This window comes from Triticum dicoccoides, chromosome 4A (assembly GCF_002162155.2).
Source record: "Triticum dicoccoides isolate Atlit2015 ecotype Zavitan chromosome 4A, WEW_v2.0, whole genome shotgun sequence".
In the NCBI taxonomy this organism is placed as follows: domain Eukaryota; kingdom Viridiplantae; phylum Streptophyta; class Magnoliopsida; order Poales; family Poaceae; genus Triticum; species Triticum dicoccoides.
In genome coordinates, this window is record NC_041386.1 from 642,364,001 (window position 1) to 642,383,388 (window position 19,388).

General features: G+C 49.1%; 1 protein-coding gene across 1 annotated transcript; it reads left to right on the forward strand.

Moving 5' to 3' along the window:
* The first annotated feature begins 13,522 nt into the window (after positions 1 to 13,522).
* Positions 13,523 to 14,904, forward strand: LOC119287630 (RING-H2 finger protein ATL1-like). The gene has a single exon (XM_037567209.1). The coding sequence runs from the start codon at positions 13,836 to 13,838 to the stop codon at positions 14,679 to 14,681; it is 846 nt and encodes a 281-aa protein (XP_037423106.1). The 5' UTR covers positions 13,523 to 13,835; the 3' UTR covers positions 14,682 to 14,904.
* Positions 14,905 to 19,388: the final 4,484 nt, after the last annotated feature.

Below are 19,388 nucleotides of genomic sequence, written 5' to 3' on the forward strand. Positions count from 1 at the left end.
TCGCAATACGGTTATTCATTTAAGGAGAATAATGGTTACTCTGTTTATTTGAATAATATCTTCAATGGTCTTGCACCTAAAATGAATGGTTTATTGAATCTCGATCGTAGTGATACACATTTTCATGCTAAAGGTATAAGATAGTAATGATAGTACCACACAAATGTGGCACTGCAATTTGAGTCATATCGGTATAAAACGCATGAAGAAGCTCCATGTTGATGGATCTTTGGGCTCACTCATTTTTGAAAAGTTTGAGACATGCGAACCATGTCTATTGGTGTATATGCATGAAGAAACTACATGCAAATGGACCATTTGGACTCACTTGATTTTGAATCACTTGAGACATGCAAATCATACCACATGAGCAAGATGACTGAAAGCCTCGTTTTTAGTAAAATGGAACTAGAAAGCAACTTGTTGGAAGTAATACGTTTTGATGTGTGTAGTCCAATGAGTGCTGAGGCGTGTAGTGGATATCGTTATGTTCTTACTTCATAGATGATTTGAGTAGATGTTGAGTATATTTACTTGATGAATCACGAGTCTGAATTATTCAAAGGTTCAAGTAATTTCAGGGTGAAGGTGAGAGATCGTCGTGACAAGAGGATAAACTATCTATGATATGATCATAGAGATGAATATCTGAATTACGAGTTTGGCATAGAATTAAGACATTGTGGAAATTGTTTCACAACTAATACAGCCTGGAACACCGTAGTGTGATGGTGTGTCCGAACATCATAACTACACCCTATTGGATATGATGCATACCATGATGTCTCTTATCGAACTACCACGATAGTTTATGCGTTAGGCATTAGAGACAACCACATTCACTTTAAATAGGGCACCACGTAATTCCGATGAGATGACATCGTATGAACTATGGTTTAGAGAAACCTAAGCTGTCATTTCTTAAAAGTTTGGGGCTGCGACGCTTATGTGAAAAAGTTTCAGGCTGATAAGCTCGAACCCAAAGCGGATAAATGCATATTCATAGGACACCCAAAACAGTTGGTATACCTCCTGTCTCAGATCCGAAAGCAATAAGGGATTGTTTCTAGAATCGGGTCCTTTCTCGAGGAAAAGTTTCTCTCGAAAGAATTGAGTGGGAGGATGGTGGAGACTTGATGAGGTTATTGAACCGTCTCTTCAACTAGTGTGTGGCAGGGCACAGGGAGTTGTTCCTGTGGCACCTACACCAATTGAAGTAGAAGCTTATGATAGTGATCATGAAACTTTAGATCAAGTCACTACCAAATCTTGTGGGATGACAAGGATGCGTACTACTTCAGAGTGGTACGTAATCCTGTCTTGGAAGTCATGTTGCTAGACAATAATGAACCTTTGAGCTATGGAGAAGCGATGGTGGGCCTGGATTCCAAAATGGCTCGAGGCCATATAATCCGAGAGAGGATCCATATATGAAAACAAAGTGTAGACTTTGGAAGAACTACTTGATGGTCGTAAGGCTGTTAGGTACATATGGATTTTAAAAGGAAGACGGACAATGATGGTAAGTATCACCATTAAGAAAGCTCGACTTGTCGATAAGATGTTTTTTCCGACAAGTTCAAAGACTTGACTACAATGACAATTTCTCACCCGTAGTGATGCTTAAGTCCGTCGGAATCATGTTAGCATTAGCTGTATTTTTCGATTATGAAATCTTACAGATGGATGTCAAAACAAGTTTTCTTACCAAGTTTTCGTAAGAAAAGTTGTATGTGATACAATAGAAGGTTTTGTCAATCCTGAAAGATGCTAACAAGTATGCAAAGCTCCAGCAATCCTTCTAAGGACTGGAGTAAGCATCTCGGAGTTGGAATGTATGCTTTGATGAGATGATCAAAGATTTTGGGTGTATGCAAAGTTTATGATAAACTTGTATTTCCAAAGAAGTGAGTGGGAGCACTATAGAATTTCTGATGAATATATGTTGTTGACATATTGTTGATCAGAAATGACGTAGAATTTCTAGAAAGCATGCAGAGTTATTTGAAAAGTGTTTTTCAATGGAAAACCTGGATTAAGCTACTTGAACGTTGAGCATCAAGATCTATGAGGATAGATCAAAACGCTTAATGGTACTTTCAAATGAGCACATACCTTGACATGATCTTGAAGGTGTTCAAGATGGATCAGTCAAAGAAGGAGTTCTTGCCTGAGTTGTAAGATATGAAGTTAAGACTTAAAGCTCGACCACGGCAGAAGAAAGAGGAAGGACAAAGGTCGTCCCCTATGCTTTTGTCATAGGCTCTATACGGTGTGCCATGCTGAGTACCGCACCTGATGTGTGCCTTGCCACATATCTGGCAAGAGGGTACAAAGGTAATCTAGGAGTAGATCACCAGATAGCGGTCTAAATTATCCTTAGAGGAATAAGGATATGTTTCTCGGTTATGGAGGTGATAAAGAGTTCGACGTAAAGAGTTACGTCGATGCAAGCTTAACACCTATCCGGATAGCTCTGAGTAGAGATACCGGATACGTATAATGGAGCAACAATTTAGAATAGCTCCAAGTAGAACAGTTATTTGAAATGGCTCCAAATGTAGCATAGTAGTTGCATCCACAAGATGACATAGAAATTTGCGAAGTACATACGGATCTGAATGTTGCAGACCCGTTGACTGAAACCTCTCTCACAAGCATAACATGATCAAACCCAGAACTCTTTGGGTGTTAGTCACATTGAGTGTTAATCACATAGCGATGTGAACTGGATTATTGACTCTAGTGCAAGTGGGAGACTGTTGGAAATATGCCCTAGAGGCAATAATAAATTGGTTATTATTATATTTCCTTGTTCATGATAATCTTTATTATCCATGCTAGAATTGTATTGATAGGAAACTCAGATACATGTGTGGATACATAGACAACACCATGTCCCTAGTAAGCCTCTAGTTGACTAGCTCGTTGATCAATAGATGGTTACGGTTTCCTGACCATGGAGATTGGATGTCGTTGATAACGGGATCACATCATTAGGAGAATGATGTGGTGGACAAGACCCAATCCTAAGCCTAGCACAAGATCATGTAGTTCGTATGCTAAAGCTTTTCTAATGTCAAGTATCATTTCCTTAGACCATGAGATTGTGCAACTCCCAAATATCGTAGGAGTGCTTTGGGTGTGCCAAACGTCACAACGTAACTGGGTGACTATAAAGGTACACTACATGTATCTCCGAAAGTGTCTGTCGGGTTGGCACGAATCGAGACTGGGATTTGTCACTCCGTGTAAACGGAGAGGTATCTCTTGGCCCACTCGGTAGGACATCATCATAATGTGCACAATGTGATCAAGGAGTTGATCACGGGATGATGTGTTACGGAACGAGTAAAGAGACTTGCCGGTAACGAGATTGAACAAGGTATCGGGATACCGACGATCGAATCTCGGGCAAGTATCGTACCGCTAGACAAAGGGAATTGTATACGGGATTGATTAAGTCCTTGACATCGTGGTTCATCTGATGAGATCATCGTGGAACATGTGGGAGCTAAAATGGGTATCCAGATCCCGCTGTTGGTTATTGACCAGAGAGTTATCTCGGTCATGTCCGCATGGTTCCCGAACCCGTAGGGTCTACACACTTAAGGTTCGATGACGCTAGGGTTATAGGGAATAGATATACGTGGTTACCGAATGTTGTTCGGAGTCCCGGATGAGATCCCGGACGTCACGAGGAGTTCCGGAATGGTCCGAAGGTAAAGATTTATATATGGGAAGTCCTGTTTTGGTCACCGGAAAAGTTTCGCGTTTTATCGGTAACATACCGGGACCACCAGGAGGGTCCCGGGGGTCCACCAAGTGGGGCCACCGGCCCCGGAGGGCTGCATGGGCCAAGTGTGGGAGGGGACCAGCCCCAGGTGGGCTGGTGCGCCCCCCCACAAGGGCCCAAGGCGCCTAGGGTTTGGGGAGGGGGCGCCCCACCTAGCTTGGGGGGCAAGTTTCCCCTCTCCCCTCCTTGGCCGCCCCACCAGATGGGATCTGGGCTGGCCGCCGCCCCTAGGGTGGAACCCTAGGTGGGGGCACAGCCTCCTCCCTCTCCCCTATATATAGTTGAGGTCTTTGGGGCTGTCAACACATGAGTTTTGACCTCTCCCTGGCGCAGCCCTACCTCTCTCCCTCCTCGTCTCTTGCGGTGCTTGGCGAAGCCCTGCTGGAGTACCACGCTCCTCCAGCACCACCACGCCATCGTGCTGCTGCTGGATGGAGTCTTCCTCAACCTCTCCTTCTCTCCTTGCTGGATCAAGGCATGGGAGACGTCACCGGGTTGTACGTGTGTTGAACGCGGAGGTGCCGTCCGTTCGACACTAGGATCTCCGGTGATTTGGATCACGACGAGTACGACTCCTTCAACCCCGTTCTCTTGAACGCTTCCGCTTAGCGATCTACAAGGGTATGTAGATGCACTCTCCTTTCCCTCGTTGCTGGTCTCTCCATAGATAGATCTTGGTGACACGTAGGAAAATTTTGAATTTCTGCTACGTTCCCCAACACGATGTACTTCTCCCTCTGCTCCTCGCGGATGCGCAGCCACTCGTCGTCCTTCTCCTTGGCGGTGAGGTTGGCCGCGACCGCCTGCTGGAACACGAGGTTTTCGAGCTCCTCATGGTGGCGTCGGCGCTCCGCCTCCTCGTGCAAGCTCCGTTCGGTAATGGCGGCCGCGACCGCGTCGACATCGGCGACGAAGTCCTCCGGCCCAATGACTCCACGGCTCCCGAGCTCCTCGGGCTCCTGCTTGACGGGGACGAACTTGATCTTCTCCGGCTCCTCAGACCACTCCCTCTTCACGGGGAGAAGGTCCGCGCCGAAAGAGGAGGAGCTCCCGGCGTAGGAAGATCTCGCTGCGGAGGATGAGTCCGCGACAGAGGACGACGTACGGCCGTGCCAACGGTCGTATTCGTCCGTCTCGCGGACGCAGAAGCTCGGCGGCGGTGAGAGGCCGCGGTTGGTCCGATTCCTCGCGCCGTCCGACTGGACGCGCCGCTCGCGCACGGGGTCGCTGCCGCTGCCGGATCTGCTCCAGGAGCCGCGTCCGAAGCTGCACATGCGGTCCCACATGGCGACTGGCGGCGGAAGGGGCTCGCCGGCGGCGAGAAATGTGAGGAGGGGAGTGGTGAATTGCGGAGCTCGGCGGCGGCGGAGGATAGGGTTTCAACCCGAAAACGCATCGCGAACCCGTAGATATACTGGTCGGGGCAGGCAGTTTGCGGGCCGCGGTAAATACTTTTACGGGCCGGGCGAGCATGCGGGCTCTGTTCTGGCCGGAAAATTGGGCTGAGCCCGTATACTCGCTGGAATTTTGCGGGTTTGCGGATTTTGCAGGGTCTGCTAGAGTTGCTTTTAGTATGTCTCAAAATACCATTGTGTCAAATAGTCCCCAAACAAGCAGGCATACTGTAAGAGCATCTACAACCGCAATACTTAAAATTTGGCACCCAAATGTCCATGGACACACGCCGGGACACGTTCGCGAACAGTGACAGGACAACACATAAAAAGTTTATTCCACAACCATAAACACCATTTTGACATCATCACTCCATATTATTACATGCAACTTAAAACCTAATGTAAGCGGATCTCGGCCGGCTCCGCCGTGGCCATGTCCTGCGGCCGGCTACGCCCTTCAAAGTGTTGGTCTGGTTGCCAGTGAGGTAGAGTAGGACATGGGACACGGACGGGCTCATTCTCAAGGCGCCACCGTTTTCCATATCCTACTTTTCCACATCAGAGTCCGTGACATTCACCGTGCCGGTGAATATGAGATCGATAATGAATCCGTCATGGGAAGAGTTGACGACGTCCACAAAGACGATGCCGTTTAGGACCAGGTGTGAGATCCGATTCTAGATGCTCCAAGGGCATCTCCACCGCTATCCACTAATGAAACTGACACACTATGCGTCCGTGCACCCACGTCCATGACACGTGGTCCGGTCTTCTTTCAAAACATCCAGCTCTATTACTTTAAAAAGATGGCAATCTTCCGTCAAATGGCTGAACAACCTTTGCTGAAATCAGCGCCAAATACCAATAGAGCCAAATAGACCCAAATTAGTTTGATTATGTTGTTGCTCCACCAAACAATTCTTCCCCCAAATTGATGTTTGTACCTAGAAACCTTCTGCCAAATACGTGAATGCCTTCATGTTAATCATGTTTAGCTAGCTAGCTACATTCCGTCCCAAAAACAAGCTAGCTTTTTTTTTTTTGAGAAAGAAAAAAAAAACAAGCTAGCTAGGCAGTTTCTATTTGACGCTTCAGGTGTCCGTTATAGTTATTGTGCTTTTCGCAAACGGGCGCTTGAAGCGCACCCCCTCCGTTGGCAAGCTCGGCCCATGTATGTTCTGTTTATTCTTTTTTTTTTGCGGGGGGTATGTTCTGTTTATTCTGTAAAACCAAAAAAGGTGTGTTACTTGAGTCAAACTCGTGTTCACTTCCTTCATCACCAACGACATCAACCACTACACCATTGAACAACTAGTTGTTTATAATTTGTTTTTATTTGTTCTCTTCAGTCGTGGGAATCCTCTTCCCAAACCAGTTTTTTTCCGGTTCGTGGTCATTTCTGGGGCGATTTTATATGGGTTTTCTTTTTTCTTCTCTTTTTGTTATTTTTTAATGCGTGTTTTTTCTAAAATTGATGGTTTTTTCTATTATTCTGTTTTTTCTAAAAAAAATTGATAAACTTTTTAAAAATTTATGATTTTTTGTAATCAATGAACTTCTTTTAAAATTCGTGAACTTTTTTCAAATTCAATACAGTTTTTCTACTTTGAAGAACATTTTTTTCAAATATGATGAACTATTTTTGTAATTCGATGAACGTTTTTCAAAGTCGATGATTTTTTGTCAATTTCAATGAACATTTTATCAAATTCGACAAAAAAAATCAAGTTTGATGAATTTTTTTTCAAAAACGATGACCGTTTTCAAACCAATAATTTTTTTCCAAATCCAATGATTTTTTCAAATTTGTGAGCTTTTTTCAAATCTGATGAACTTTTTTTCAAAGTTCATAAAGAATCATCAAATTTGAAAAAAAAATGTTCATCAATTTGAAAAGAGTTCACGAATTTGAAAAAAATCATCAAATAAGGAAGAAAAAACAGGAAAAAAAGTAAAAAGGAAAGAAGAAACAAGAAAGTAAGGGAAAAGATGTAAACTATCAGATTCACCTAAGTTGCCGAGTGGTTAGCACAGTGTAACATGAAACAGGAGGTCATTGGTTTAATTCTCTCCGTGCGCGGCATTTTCCCTTATTTTCCTTTTGGGTGCGCCCCATTTTTGGGCCGGCCAAGAGCGCGGCAACGTGGGCGCCGGAACCCCTAGTTGGCGCCAAAGACGCTGACTAGGAGCTCCCGGCTAGCTAGCTTGTGCCCTTGCATCAAATTGTTGAGTTATACTCCCTCCGTTCTTAAATATTTATCTTTTTAGAGATTTCAAATGGACTACTACATAAAGATGTATGCAGACTTATTTTAGAGTGTAGATTCATTCAGTTTGCTTTGTATGTAGTCACTTGTTGAAATCTTTAGAAAGACAAATATTTAGAAACAAAGGGAGTAGATGGGCTTTGGCCCATATAGAAAATAATTTCTAATTTCTCTCTAAGGCCCATGTAGGTGAGACCTAGCTTGTTGCTTTCCAACGACATTGTATCTTTCCACTATGTACTTTCTTTCTCGTTGCTTAAGGGCGTCTGTTTGTAATTCTGACCGGTTGATGGCTTTGTTAATTAAACATCGGGCTAGGCTCAGGCCTTATCTCGAGCTGGGTTGATGCATTTTCTCTAAAAAATAAAGCTCTCTATCAAACGATCCATTTTCTTTTGCCTCTGGCACTGCCAGCCCACAACTCTCGCCGCATGATGCGTGTGGGTTGTCCCCGGAGGAGACTTAACGGTGCACTAGGTAAATTAAAAGCCACTGCCCAAATGGCATCTGTTGCGGCCTTAGTCTGGCGTACTAGAGGGTATGATTCGTTCATCCCATACTTCCCGTTCATGTGCTAGCTTTATATCCTTTGTTCATAGATATTTTGGTTCTATAATACATCCGTGCTCACATGTTTAGATATCGGTATGAGCTGCATACCGTGAATGCCATGTTTACTGCTTCCTCGTAGATTAGATTAATAAAAATGTGCTAATATATTCATCATAAACACCATGCTAATTCATTATAATCGCACTCTCCTTCTGCCAAATAGCATCGGTCCTCGTGAATTGCTTCCAGTTTGCGAAAAAAACAGATATTCAGACAAGTCGACGGACCAATGGGCTACCCGATCGGATATGAAAAACTGTGTCCGAACATTTCGGTCCATATACTACGGACAGTTTAAGGGTTTTCTTTAGGGTGACAGTTTGAGGGTTCGTGTTAAAGATGCCCTCCTAATAAGCTACACAAAGAACGCTGCTCGTAATGCTCTCTATCGAACGATCCATTTTCTTTTGCCATTGTATCTTTCTACTCTGTATTTTCTTTTGCCATTGTATCTTTCTACTTTGTATTTTCTTTCTTATTGTCTAAGGGCCGGGCGTCTGCTTGTAATCCTGGCCGGTCAATGGCTTTGTTAATTAAACATCAAGATAAGCTTAAGCCTTACCTCGAGCTGGATTGATGTTTTTTCTCTAGAAAAACAAAAGCTCTCTATCGAACGATCCATTTTCTTTTGCCTCTGCCACCGCCAGCCTGCAAGTCTCGCCGCGTGAATGCGTGATGCGTGTGGGTTGTCCCCGGAGTAGACTTGACGGTGCAAAATCTAAGTTAAAAGCCACTACGCAAATGGCGTAGGCTTTAATTTTGTTTAACCTAGTGGATAGTTTTTCTTGGCGATTATCGTAGATGCCACCAGACATGTGAATGCGATGTGTTGTCCGAATTTTCTACCTGTTCAACGTAGGGGTTGCAGACGTTGCATGCATACCAGTACAGTATACTATGGGCTCGCTCCTGGACTGGAGCTGGAGCAGGTGCAACCTTTCCGCTTGTTTTTTTTTTTCTTTTGCGCCGCGCCGCACCGTTCTGGGCCGCGGGCGAAATGCTGTTCACATGGACCTCGTGTCCAAGTTGGCCGGGTTGATTGATTGTTCGCAAAAGAAAAAAAAACTAAACTAAACCGGAATAAACAAAGAACCCATTAAACAAAGACACTGACGAAGCGCCGCGGAAGAAGCAACCCGTGTCCGGAAGAAACGAGCAGCAAGTTGAGTGAGGGCACACCTGAAGCCCAGAATGGCCCAGGTTGTGTTTTATTTTTCTAATAAAACTGGATATATATAAAAGTACCTTGCTAGACCGAAAATGAGCAATGGAGGCCGGGCTCCAGGGAGGCCGGTTTTAAAATACTATATTTTTCACAGCGCAACAAAAATCCTAAAAAAATATACATATAGAAGTACATGTATAGCATGTTTGAAAACAATTCATGACAATATACTTTCATACGTGTCGTAGACAAAAAAGACAAATACGTACATGAAAATGGGCCGATTTTTTCTGTTGGCCGTGATTTTTGTGTGTGGCTTGCAAATCATAATGGTTTTGAATGAAAAATAACAGATCAGTCACAAATATGTATAAGTTTCCAATTGATTTTTTACGATAAATGGTTTTCCCCCGCGTTATATATAAAGCAGACGACCGATACATCCATTTTGTTGGGGCCATAGCACAGCAGAGCCCAAAAGGAAAAACAAGAAGAAAAAAGAAGAGAAATAAATGCCGACACCGGCAGATCAACGGCGAAAGGAAGCCCAGCAACCGATGCACCCTCCGAAGAAGTACCACCACGCTCCCAACATCCCAAAGCACCGTGCACCAAGCAACACCTTCAAGAAAGGATGAGACATCTTCGCCGTTGTTGCTCGAACAAGTTCTAGGGTTTCCCCCGGTACACGAGGATAGTGGGAAAGGGATACACCCGACACCCCTCAGGAAGGACGGATGGCGCCTACATGCGTCACCGCGTCGGTGCCGGACAAACCGACAGGGATTTCTCCCGATCCACGACCACCGCCACCACCTCAGGCATTTCGACATGCATCACCCCAACATCCGCCCATCAGCGTGTGCCACCATGATTACCGGGCAACCCTCGCCGCCTCACTGGAGCTGCCAACACGAGACCTGGAGATGGAAAGGGAACAACGGCCACGAGAGTGACCACAACGCGACCGGAGGGAGGGGACAGCCTCCACCGTATCAGCGGGGCCGATCGGACGCGGCGACAAGGATTGTCGGGCACCGAATGCCCCGCCGGCTCCACTTGGACCGGGACAGTCCTGTCATCATGCTGCAGCGCGCCGATCGGCGAAGCCCTCACCGCCCGAGGTCGCCGCCACCACGCCACCACCAGGTATCGACGCCGTCGAACACCGAGCCACCAGCCCGCCCAACCCGGATGAGGCCCAAAATGGCCCAGATCATGGTTGGGGGGGCAACGCCAGGCCCAGCGCCACTGTGCCGCCCCACGGCCAACGGCCGCACCGCCGTGTCGAGAACCACTGCGGCCCACGGCATCACCACCGACGGGCAGCACCAAAGCCGGCCGAGGCACACCGCCGCCAGCCATCACCGCCCGAGCAGGGGACGGCCGCGCGCGGGGAAAGGCATGCCCACCGCTGCCAGCACCACGCGGCCGAGGACCGGCGGCACACGCTGAGGGGGGGGGCGGCAGGAGGGAGTGGCGCAGGGGAGAGCTAGAGGGGCGCGAGGGAAGGGCCCCCGGTCGCCTCGCTCGGGGAGGCGACGCGGGGGCACGGGGAATGGAGGGGGAAGGAGAAGGGGAACGGGAGGGGGCTCCGTCCGCTGCGGCGGCGGGGGAACCCTAGGAGCGGAGAGCGGGAGAGGGGAGCTAGGTATTCTTTGCCCGTTCAGGCCTTTCACTGAATTTTTTTAAACTTGAAAACAAATTTACTGAATTTCAATGATGTCAGTAGAGACTGAAATATTTAGTTTTGGTAAAAATAATTCATTCACTTGAGTAGTATACACAAGAATTCAGTTTAATTTCAGAATGTTTGCAAGAAAGAAGTATATAAATCACCCTCACATCCATCTCGGTAGGGTCATACCCACCTAACTTTAATTTTGGTACAATTTTTACTCTCAAATATGTAAAACCATATAAACACACCTCCTTGAATGTTGGTCGGCGTCCAACTTGTTGTCAGCCGGAAGTACCGTTGATGGCATCTACCTCCCGCGCACGACGGATGACCTTGTGATCATCTAAGACGTGTTACATGCGCATGAGATCACGTACCTAGCCACGCTCGAGAACAACATGCCGCTTGGCCAGCTCGGCGGATGGGAGGTGTCATGGGAGTGGCGGCGCGGTGAGTTTATGAGCGCCATCAGAGGCGTATACCCACAGCCCACAGGAGGCGGATGCAGAGGCTGCCTTTATGGCTCGCAGGGGCGGTACTACAAGAACCTCAACTTCTCCAAGGTGCTCTTCTACAACCACTGACGCGGCGTGACCACACATCCATCTGCTAGATCTAACACCGTTGTAGGAAAGCCACCATCCTACCCAAGTCCATGAACAAGGGACAGTCCAAGTCGGCGCTCCAAATGGAGGTGTACAAGATGTCGCCGGACTTGAACCAAACTTGGGGAAAAGAGTGGGGAGTCAACGATCTAAACACCGGTCAAAACCGCCCCAAATTTGGACATATTAGCTTCAAACCACTCAAGGGAGTAATTTATACGGAAATTGCTTTTGGAGGCCGAGCTCCATGGAGGCCTTCAAACGCAAATTCAAAATTCATGAAAATTCTTATTTTTACATTTCAATTTTTTTTGAAAACAAATACCGAGATAGACGAAGGCATAATGCATAAGTGTGTTTATTTTCAGGACAAAATACGTTGAAACGAGGGCTGTGCAAAAAAGACAAATCTGAGACTTTTTAACACATTATATTATTCATTCGTCTAGACCATGAATTTGTCTTTTTTGTACAGGTCGCAGTTCAACGTATTTCATTCTGAAATTTTACACACATACGCCTCATATCCTTGTTTACTTGCACAATTTTTTTCAGATTTTTTTAAACCAAGATTTATCGATTTTTGAATTTTTGAATTTTTGAATTTTTCAAAAACTGAGCCTCCATGGAGGCCGAGATCCAAAACGTCATTCTCGTAATTTATATGGTTTTATAGAAGTGAGGGTAAAAATTGACTTCCAGGGCACACATCTCCATTAGGGTGAATTATGGGTGATTTATAGCACTTCTTTCTATTTTATATAGATTTCAAAATGTTTGATTCAATTTCAAGTGAATGCTTGGGGGTGTTTTTTTTTCAAGGACTTTTTTATGTTGGGCTAGAAAAAGTCCCTAGCAAACCAAACAGGGTGAAACTTTTTGCTAAAAGTCCTTAGAAGCACCTTATTGCGAGTCTTTTTTAAACAGTCCTAGAGACTAGAAAAAGTCATAAGACTAGAGAACCAAACACGGAAACACCACCTGGGTCCTTTGGACGAAATGCAAGCCAAAATCACAGAGATTCCGGTGTGGACTAGAAAATTTCGAAACTGAAGTTCAGAGAGCCATGCCAGACAGGCCGTCGTGTCGTGTACTGACCCGAAGTTGCTGGCATGTCTTTCCAGAACCACTTCACGTCTGTCCAGGCCGACAGCATGAATAGTTGCAGATTGAGTAGGAACTTATGCGGCGGGCATCAATTATTAATGATGCGAGGATCTTAGTTTCTGAAGACGAACGGTATTTGAATATCGTTAGGCTGAGCTGGACTCGACCCTCGCGATTAAAATGAGGACCTCGTACCAAACCACCAATTTTCCCCCATTATAATCAGCTCCCAACCCTAACTTTTGCCCGTTTACAATGGTTCGTTCGCTCGACGGATGCATAAACAACAAGAGGAGCTGTTTCGAACTAACGATCGTTAAGGTCCATATATAAACTGCTCCGATTAGGTAACTGGTGCATACAATTTGCCCCTGCCACGAGTGAACAATGCGATTACTCGTATCATCATGAACCAATTTTGTAGTCGGATGACTTTTTTTTGTGTAGTCGGATGACTAGGACGGCAGTGTTATCTCCTGCCCATCAAGGATCAAGTTCTAAACTTGATATTAGTACTTGCGTTTTTTTCTATGCGTTAATAGCGACTTTGTCAATCTTAAATGATGTTCTCAGTCTTTTAGAGGTGCTCATAGAAATAAAATATGTGTGTGTGTATTCATAAGAATGAGTGTATGCGCGTAGATATAAGCGTGTGCGTCTATACTTCGTTAAAGAAAACTGGTACATGTAAGTATCTATCTGGCTTGACGACACGGTACGAGCGGCTGGATTGACTAATTCGTGGAGCCAGACAAGCCGACTTCGGAATACGGGCGCAGAGTAGGCGCGCCGGGTCGTCGTCGCGAAAACGATGCAGCCGCGCACGCGCCGGTACAGTACGCGCACCGGCCGGTGGCGAGTTGACCTGGCGCCATGCCGTTGCCGTCGCCAACCGGCACTGGACGGGATGCTTCTCCTTGCCACTCGCGCGAGAGTCAGCTCGCTCCTGGCGGCGAGTTGGCCATTTTTCTATCGGCCGACGCGCGCGACGTCGACCACGCTCCGCCCAGTCGCCCACGCGCACTACAAACCCGCAGCCCGCCTCGCATCGCGCTCGCTTCCTTGGATCACTCGCCACCTCCACGCCCCAGCCTGACGCCCCCTGCCATCCTCCTCCCCGTTTCAACGCCTCCTACTATTTCTTAACTCGCTCCGGCGGTCCGGCCGGTCGGAGCGACCCATCCATCTCCATCCATCCCTCGGCAATGGACAAGGCGTTGGCGGGCATGGCGGACGCGCCGGGGGCGGCGCCGCCGCCGTACGTCAGCCCGTCGGCGGCGTTCCCCATCGCGATCGTCATCGCCATCGGCTTCATGGTCGCCTCCGTCATCCTCGTCAGCTACTACCTGCTCGTCGTCCGCTGCTGGCTCCGCGCCAGCGGCGCCAGCCTGCTCCCGCGCACGCGCCGCGACGAGCTCGTGGACCGCGTCTCCGCCGTCTTCTTCACCGACCACGACGACGACCAGCTGCCCGGCGGCGTCGACTCGGACGTCGTCGCCGCGCTCCCCGTCGTCAGGTGCCGGCCCGCCGGGAAGGCGGTCGAGTGCGCCGTGTGCCTCTCCGAGTTCGCGCCCGGGGAGCGGCTCAAGATGCTGCCGGCCTGCTCCCACGCCTTCCACATCGACTGCATCGACACCTGGCTCCACCACAACGTCAGCTGCCCGCTCTGCCGGACCGAGGTCACCGCCGCCGCGGGCAAGGCCTGCTGCGACGACCACGACGCGCTCGCCGCCCGCGACAGGCGCATCGACGCGGGCCCCTCGGGGCCGGGGGGCTCCTGCCGGTTTCCCACTCCCAAGCAGGGCATCGCCGTGCAGGAGCCCATCAGGCGGTCCATGTCCATGGACTTCCTGCCGGGCGACCGCGGACGGAAGCCGCGGAAGGAGGCCGAGCTGCCGAGCCACGCCGACGTGGCCGGCAGCAGCAGCAGCGTGGCCGCCACCCCCGCCGGCGTGGGCGAGACGAGCGGGCGGTTCCGGCGGCTCATGTCGTCGTTCGGGCTCGGGCGGAGCTCGCGGAGCACGGTGCTGCCCATCCACCTCGACCCATGAACCCATCATGGCACACACGATCTCGAGCGGCCGGTTCGTACGTGATCGACGCTTTTGTGGTTGATTAAACTCCCCGCTTGCCTGCCTGCCTAATGTAGCCGAGGATGGATGTACGGATTACTGTTCTGTGTTCATGCAAGCAATGTACAGCCCGTAGTAGGAGACTGCTAGTAGTTTTTGGATGAATTCCGCCATTATTCCATTGATTTGTTCCTGCAATCCACTAGCTCATGTGTGTCCATGCATCTTTCGTAGTGCTCGATCCATGGCACGTAATCAGCGGCTGCTGGCTAGCTAGTTGCTGCACCATGCATGCAATGCAATGCATACGGGCAAATTCGGACCAGACGTCAAGCAAGTGTAACAACACTGCCATTAGCAAGCCGTTTCCACAGAGTTCCTCCCGTCGGTGTGCACCGTGCATTCACGGGCACATTTCGGATGAGACGTCAAGCGCGTAGCAACATCGATCGCGCAGCAAATCAAATCACCCGTGACAAAAGCTAAGATGGCTCACAATGAAAAGAGAAGAAAAGAAAAGGCGCGCCTGCCAGTTCCAGGCGAGGCCATGGATATTGCTGGCTCCATTATCCTTGCTCCGTCTCCCTCACGGCCTGATTTGATTTGGATCGGACATGACACAAAGACATATTCTGCCTGGCTTTGGAACCACGCCTGGACGGTGGGCAAGCAAGATCGCGTGAGGGGGGCCGTGCAGCGATACGATGCACACCAGGTCACCGATCGCCTTGCAGGTCAGCGTCACAAGGGTAGGCTGTCTAACCCACATGACACATCACCGCTAGTAGCTTTTGCCCATGAAGCAACAATTTCTTTTGCTCAAGTAAAGTATCCATCTGTCAACATACTTACATAAGCCACGCATCCATCACCACCACTAATCCTACTCCCCTTGGCTTCCTCTCTTCTTAGATAAGCCGGGGTACTTGCTTTGATGGTTAAGCAATTGGGTCTGTCTCGGACACATCTAGATGTGACACTGATGTTCACTCTGTTTGTGGTCTATTCTTTTGTTCTAGTTTTTATTTTTATTTTTTATTGCTGCACTATATATTTGTGGGAGTTTTGATGTGACATGCTTAAAAAACATCTAGATATGAATTAGACAAACTGTAAGCAATTGGTCGGGTGGCGGCATGGAGGCTTCACCGGGACCACACGCCAGAGCGACACATGTAACCAACCCTCTCCTCTCCGGTTCTCCATGGCCATCGTTAGCATATGTATATGTGCCACTAGGATGCATAGACTATCTCTTCGCACATGATCGATCAACCTTCGTTCTTGGTTCGTCGTCCGCATGCATGTGAGGTTTGCAGCGTTGACCTTGTGAAATTGCGCCTGTAACGGCCAATCGAGCCGCGTACACACACAAACTAACAAAGAGAGAGACAGCGAGAGAGAGAGAGAGTATATATAGAATTGCGTGTGCAGATCAACCGCTGACAATAATAAGCTAGCTAGGCCCGTCGTCGTCGCATCTACCCATGTGGATCTCCTCATGATTAACGGCGCAACGGGGTTGACTTCCAGCTACGCTAGCCATAGCTAGCTAGCTAGCTCCTCGGAAAACTAGACGCCATCCTGTCCATCGTGGCGACACGGCCGGCCGGCGAGCCGCGAGCCCGACGACGATGCGCGTGCTCACATGTATCACCGGTCGGTCGACCGATCGATCGATAGATCCTGTGGCTGTGCGGGCATGCCGAACTAGAGCGGGAGGCAAGAATAGTCGCCGCGTAGTGCAGGACCGATCCGTCTACTAGTAGCAGAGATGCATGGGGTCGCTTCATTCTCATTTCAGCGTACGTACGTACGTACGTGCGTGCGTGGTGCAATTATAGCTGGTCGGAAATTATTGAGCGCTGCCTGCAGGTGCCGCGTCCCCTGCCCGCGCCTGTAGCCCGACCTCGAGCGCGCGCGCGCGGTCACCATCGCGGGCGCGCCTTCGTGGGCACGCACGCACGCACGCACGCGGTCTCGGCGGAACAGGGCGAGCGCTCGACGCCATGCTGATGCCGGTGTTGACGTCTGGATGGGACGAGCGAGCGAGGGAACAGAGCCGGGCCGCGCGGACGGTGACCGCGGCAGCCTACGACTCGGCAAGCGGGCCAGGGGCTGAGCTCGGCTCAGGTCGGTCGGCGGCAACGCATGGGGCACGGCGGCTAAGGGGCTAGCGACACGACATGTTTCTTTTTTTTTTATCATTATGCCTCGGCCTTATGTGTGTGTTTTTTAAAAGAGTGTGGCTAGATCTCTAGGGTTTCCTTGTCTCTCGCCGGCGCCGCCGGTCCGCCTTATCTTCTATGGTCCTCGGATCATGGAGGCACGGTGGATCCCGGCCCTTGCCGGCGGGAGGGCTCCGTTTTTAGATGATTTTCTGAGTTTTGTTAGAGTTTGTGTCATGCTCAAGAAGATGAGGCGGTGGCGGCTTCTTGAAGATGGAATAAGGTCCTCCCCGCCTAGCCCCCGTCCCGGTGATGTTTCAAACATCATCAAAGGCGTGTGGAGGTTTGTCTCCGGCGGATCTCATGGGATCCGGTCGGCGTTTGTCTTCGGTGGATCCGACTGGATCCGGTCTTCGCTCGTCTACGTCTGTGTGTCTGCAAGTTGGATCCTTCCGGTCTATGCTTCTTTTCATCGGCGGCGGTTGATGTCCTGGTGCGCTGGTTCTATGGGGCCTTAGCACAACGACTTCCCGACTGTCTACTACAACAATGTTTGCCCGGCTCCGACGAGGGAGGGGCGATGACGGCGGCGCGCCTTCGGCTCGCTCCAGTAATTGTAGTCATCACTAGGTGGTCTACGGACCTGGATGTAATTTTTATTTCTAGTGTTCTTTGTACTACATTGACAGTTGATGAATAGATCGAAAGTTTTCAAGCAAAAAAAAAAAATCTCTGTTAAGTGACTTGACATGTACTCCCTCCATTTCAAAATAGATGACCCAAAAGAGAGAAAATCAAAAAGGAAATTTTACACAAATATTAACATAAGATCTCATAGATATAGCATCGATTTCGACTTCGTTAAGTCTTAGTCAACTGAGACATAAGACTGTTGAGAAACCTGTACAAATGTTTTGAAAACGGTTAGCAAAATCATTAGTTGCAGGAAACTTTCGAAATTACTCTCCAGTGCTGACTCGAGAGTTCATGTATGGACAGGGAATAAGTTCACGGACACAGATACAGGGGGCGGCCATTTAATGTTGCCCGTATACATTTCAAACACGGTTCAACTAAGCTAGACCAAATTCTTGCAAGCACTGCAGATTTTCATATAAACTAGACAAAATTAATTGCATTTCGCGCTTTTTCATATAAACCGGAAAAAAATCATTACTTTTTAGACAATTTTTTAATTAAACACTATCCTAAACCTAATCTAAATGATCGTCGGCGCCCGTTCCCATGTCCGGCCATGAGCCCCGAGAACTGAAGCTCCGGCTCTTGCCTTCAGCTTCTCCAGTTCCGCCTCAATGCTCACCTGCTATGCCTCCGCGGCCTCCACCACCGCAACTTGAGCGGCTAATCATCTGACGATTTTGAGCCCGCCAAGCTTGGCTTCAGATAGAGGGGAAGAGTGGTCGTCTTCTTGGGACCCGAGCGCCGGCGACCAACCATGCACTACTCTTACCCACGGATGAGCTGACTTCGTGGTTGTGGCGGTGGGGCATGGCCTTGGCGGAGCCGGCGATGAGGTCCTCCTCATCGTCGCTCTTGCCGAACACCTCGTCTTCCGCCTCATCCATCTCATTGTAGGCTGCCTCCAGTTTCGTCTAATACTGGCGGTACCGCCAGCGGGAGAGGCGGATTTTGCGGGCGGAGCGGTAGGACTCGAGCAGCGTCACCTGCTTTGCCACGTCCGCGCCCCACGCGATGGCCATGCTGGCAGCGAGTTGCTCCTCCGCATGTCGGTGCTTGTCAAGGAGATGGAGGTTGTAGGCCTGGTCGGCCTGCGCCTCCCAGAATTGCTCCTCCCGCATCATGTCCATATTGTGGGCACGAGCCTCGCTGATGGTCATGTCGTCATGCATCAGTGAGGAGGGTGGCTCCGTCTCATCCCCCGCTGCGTCCTTCATTGGGATATCGTCGAGCTCCATCTGCTTGTCGGCCTGTCAGCCGACAGGAATTGCGATCATCTCCTTCTTCTTCTCCGAAGAGAGTCTGTCCAAGAAGGCTTTGGAGTGCGAGGAGGACATGGTGAGTGTGGCGCAGAGAGGAGAAAGGGACCGGAGGAGGATGACTACGGCTATGGCCAGGGCTAGATTTTCTATAGCGTGCAGATGGCAATGGTGGGCGCTAGATGGACGGACGGGTAGTGCCGGAGTAGGTTCCTCAGCCGGTGCGCCGCTTCAATGCCGACAACAGTGAGAGGCCGTGTCCGCTCTAGTCGGCATGAATGCGGCACTGACATTCTGAACTGGCACTGACAGTTTCAGGGGGAAATGCGCGTGGGCGAGGGAGGGGGTGTCTCCGGGTTGCGGGAACAGTGCGTCCGGACCGCCGAGCGGACCCATACAGGCCCGTGTTGGAGGCGCGCTCTGAACGTATGCAGATGGTTTGAGAGTCCGCATTGGAGATGCCTAAGGGGTACAATCATACGCACACTCGTACGTATTCAAAAAAACTAGGAAGGGATACCCTTGCGAAGGCACCACACTTTGCTTGTCATAGTCCACAT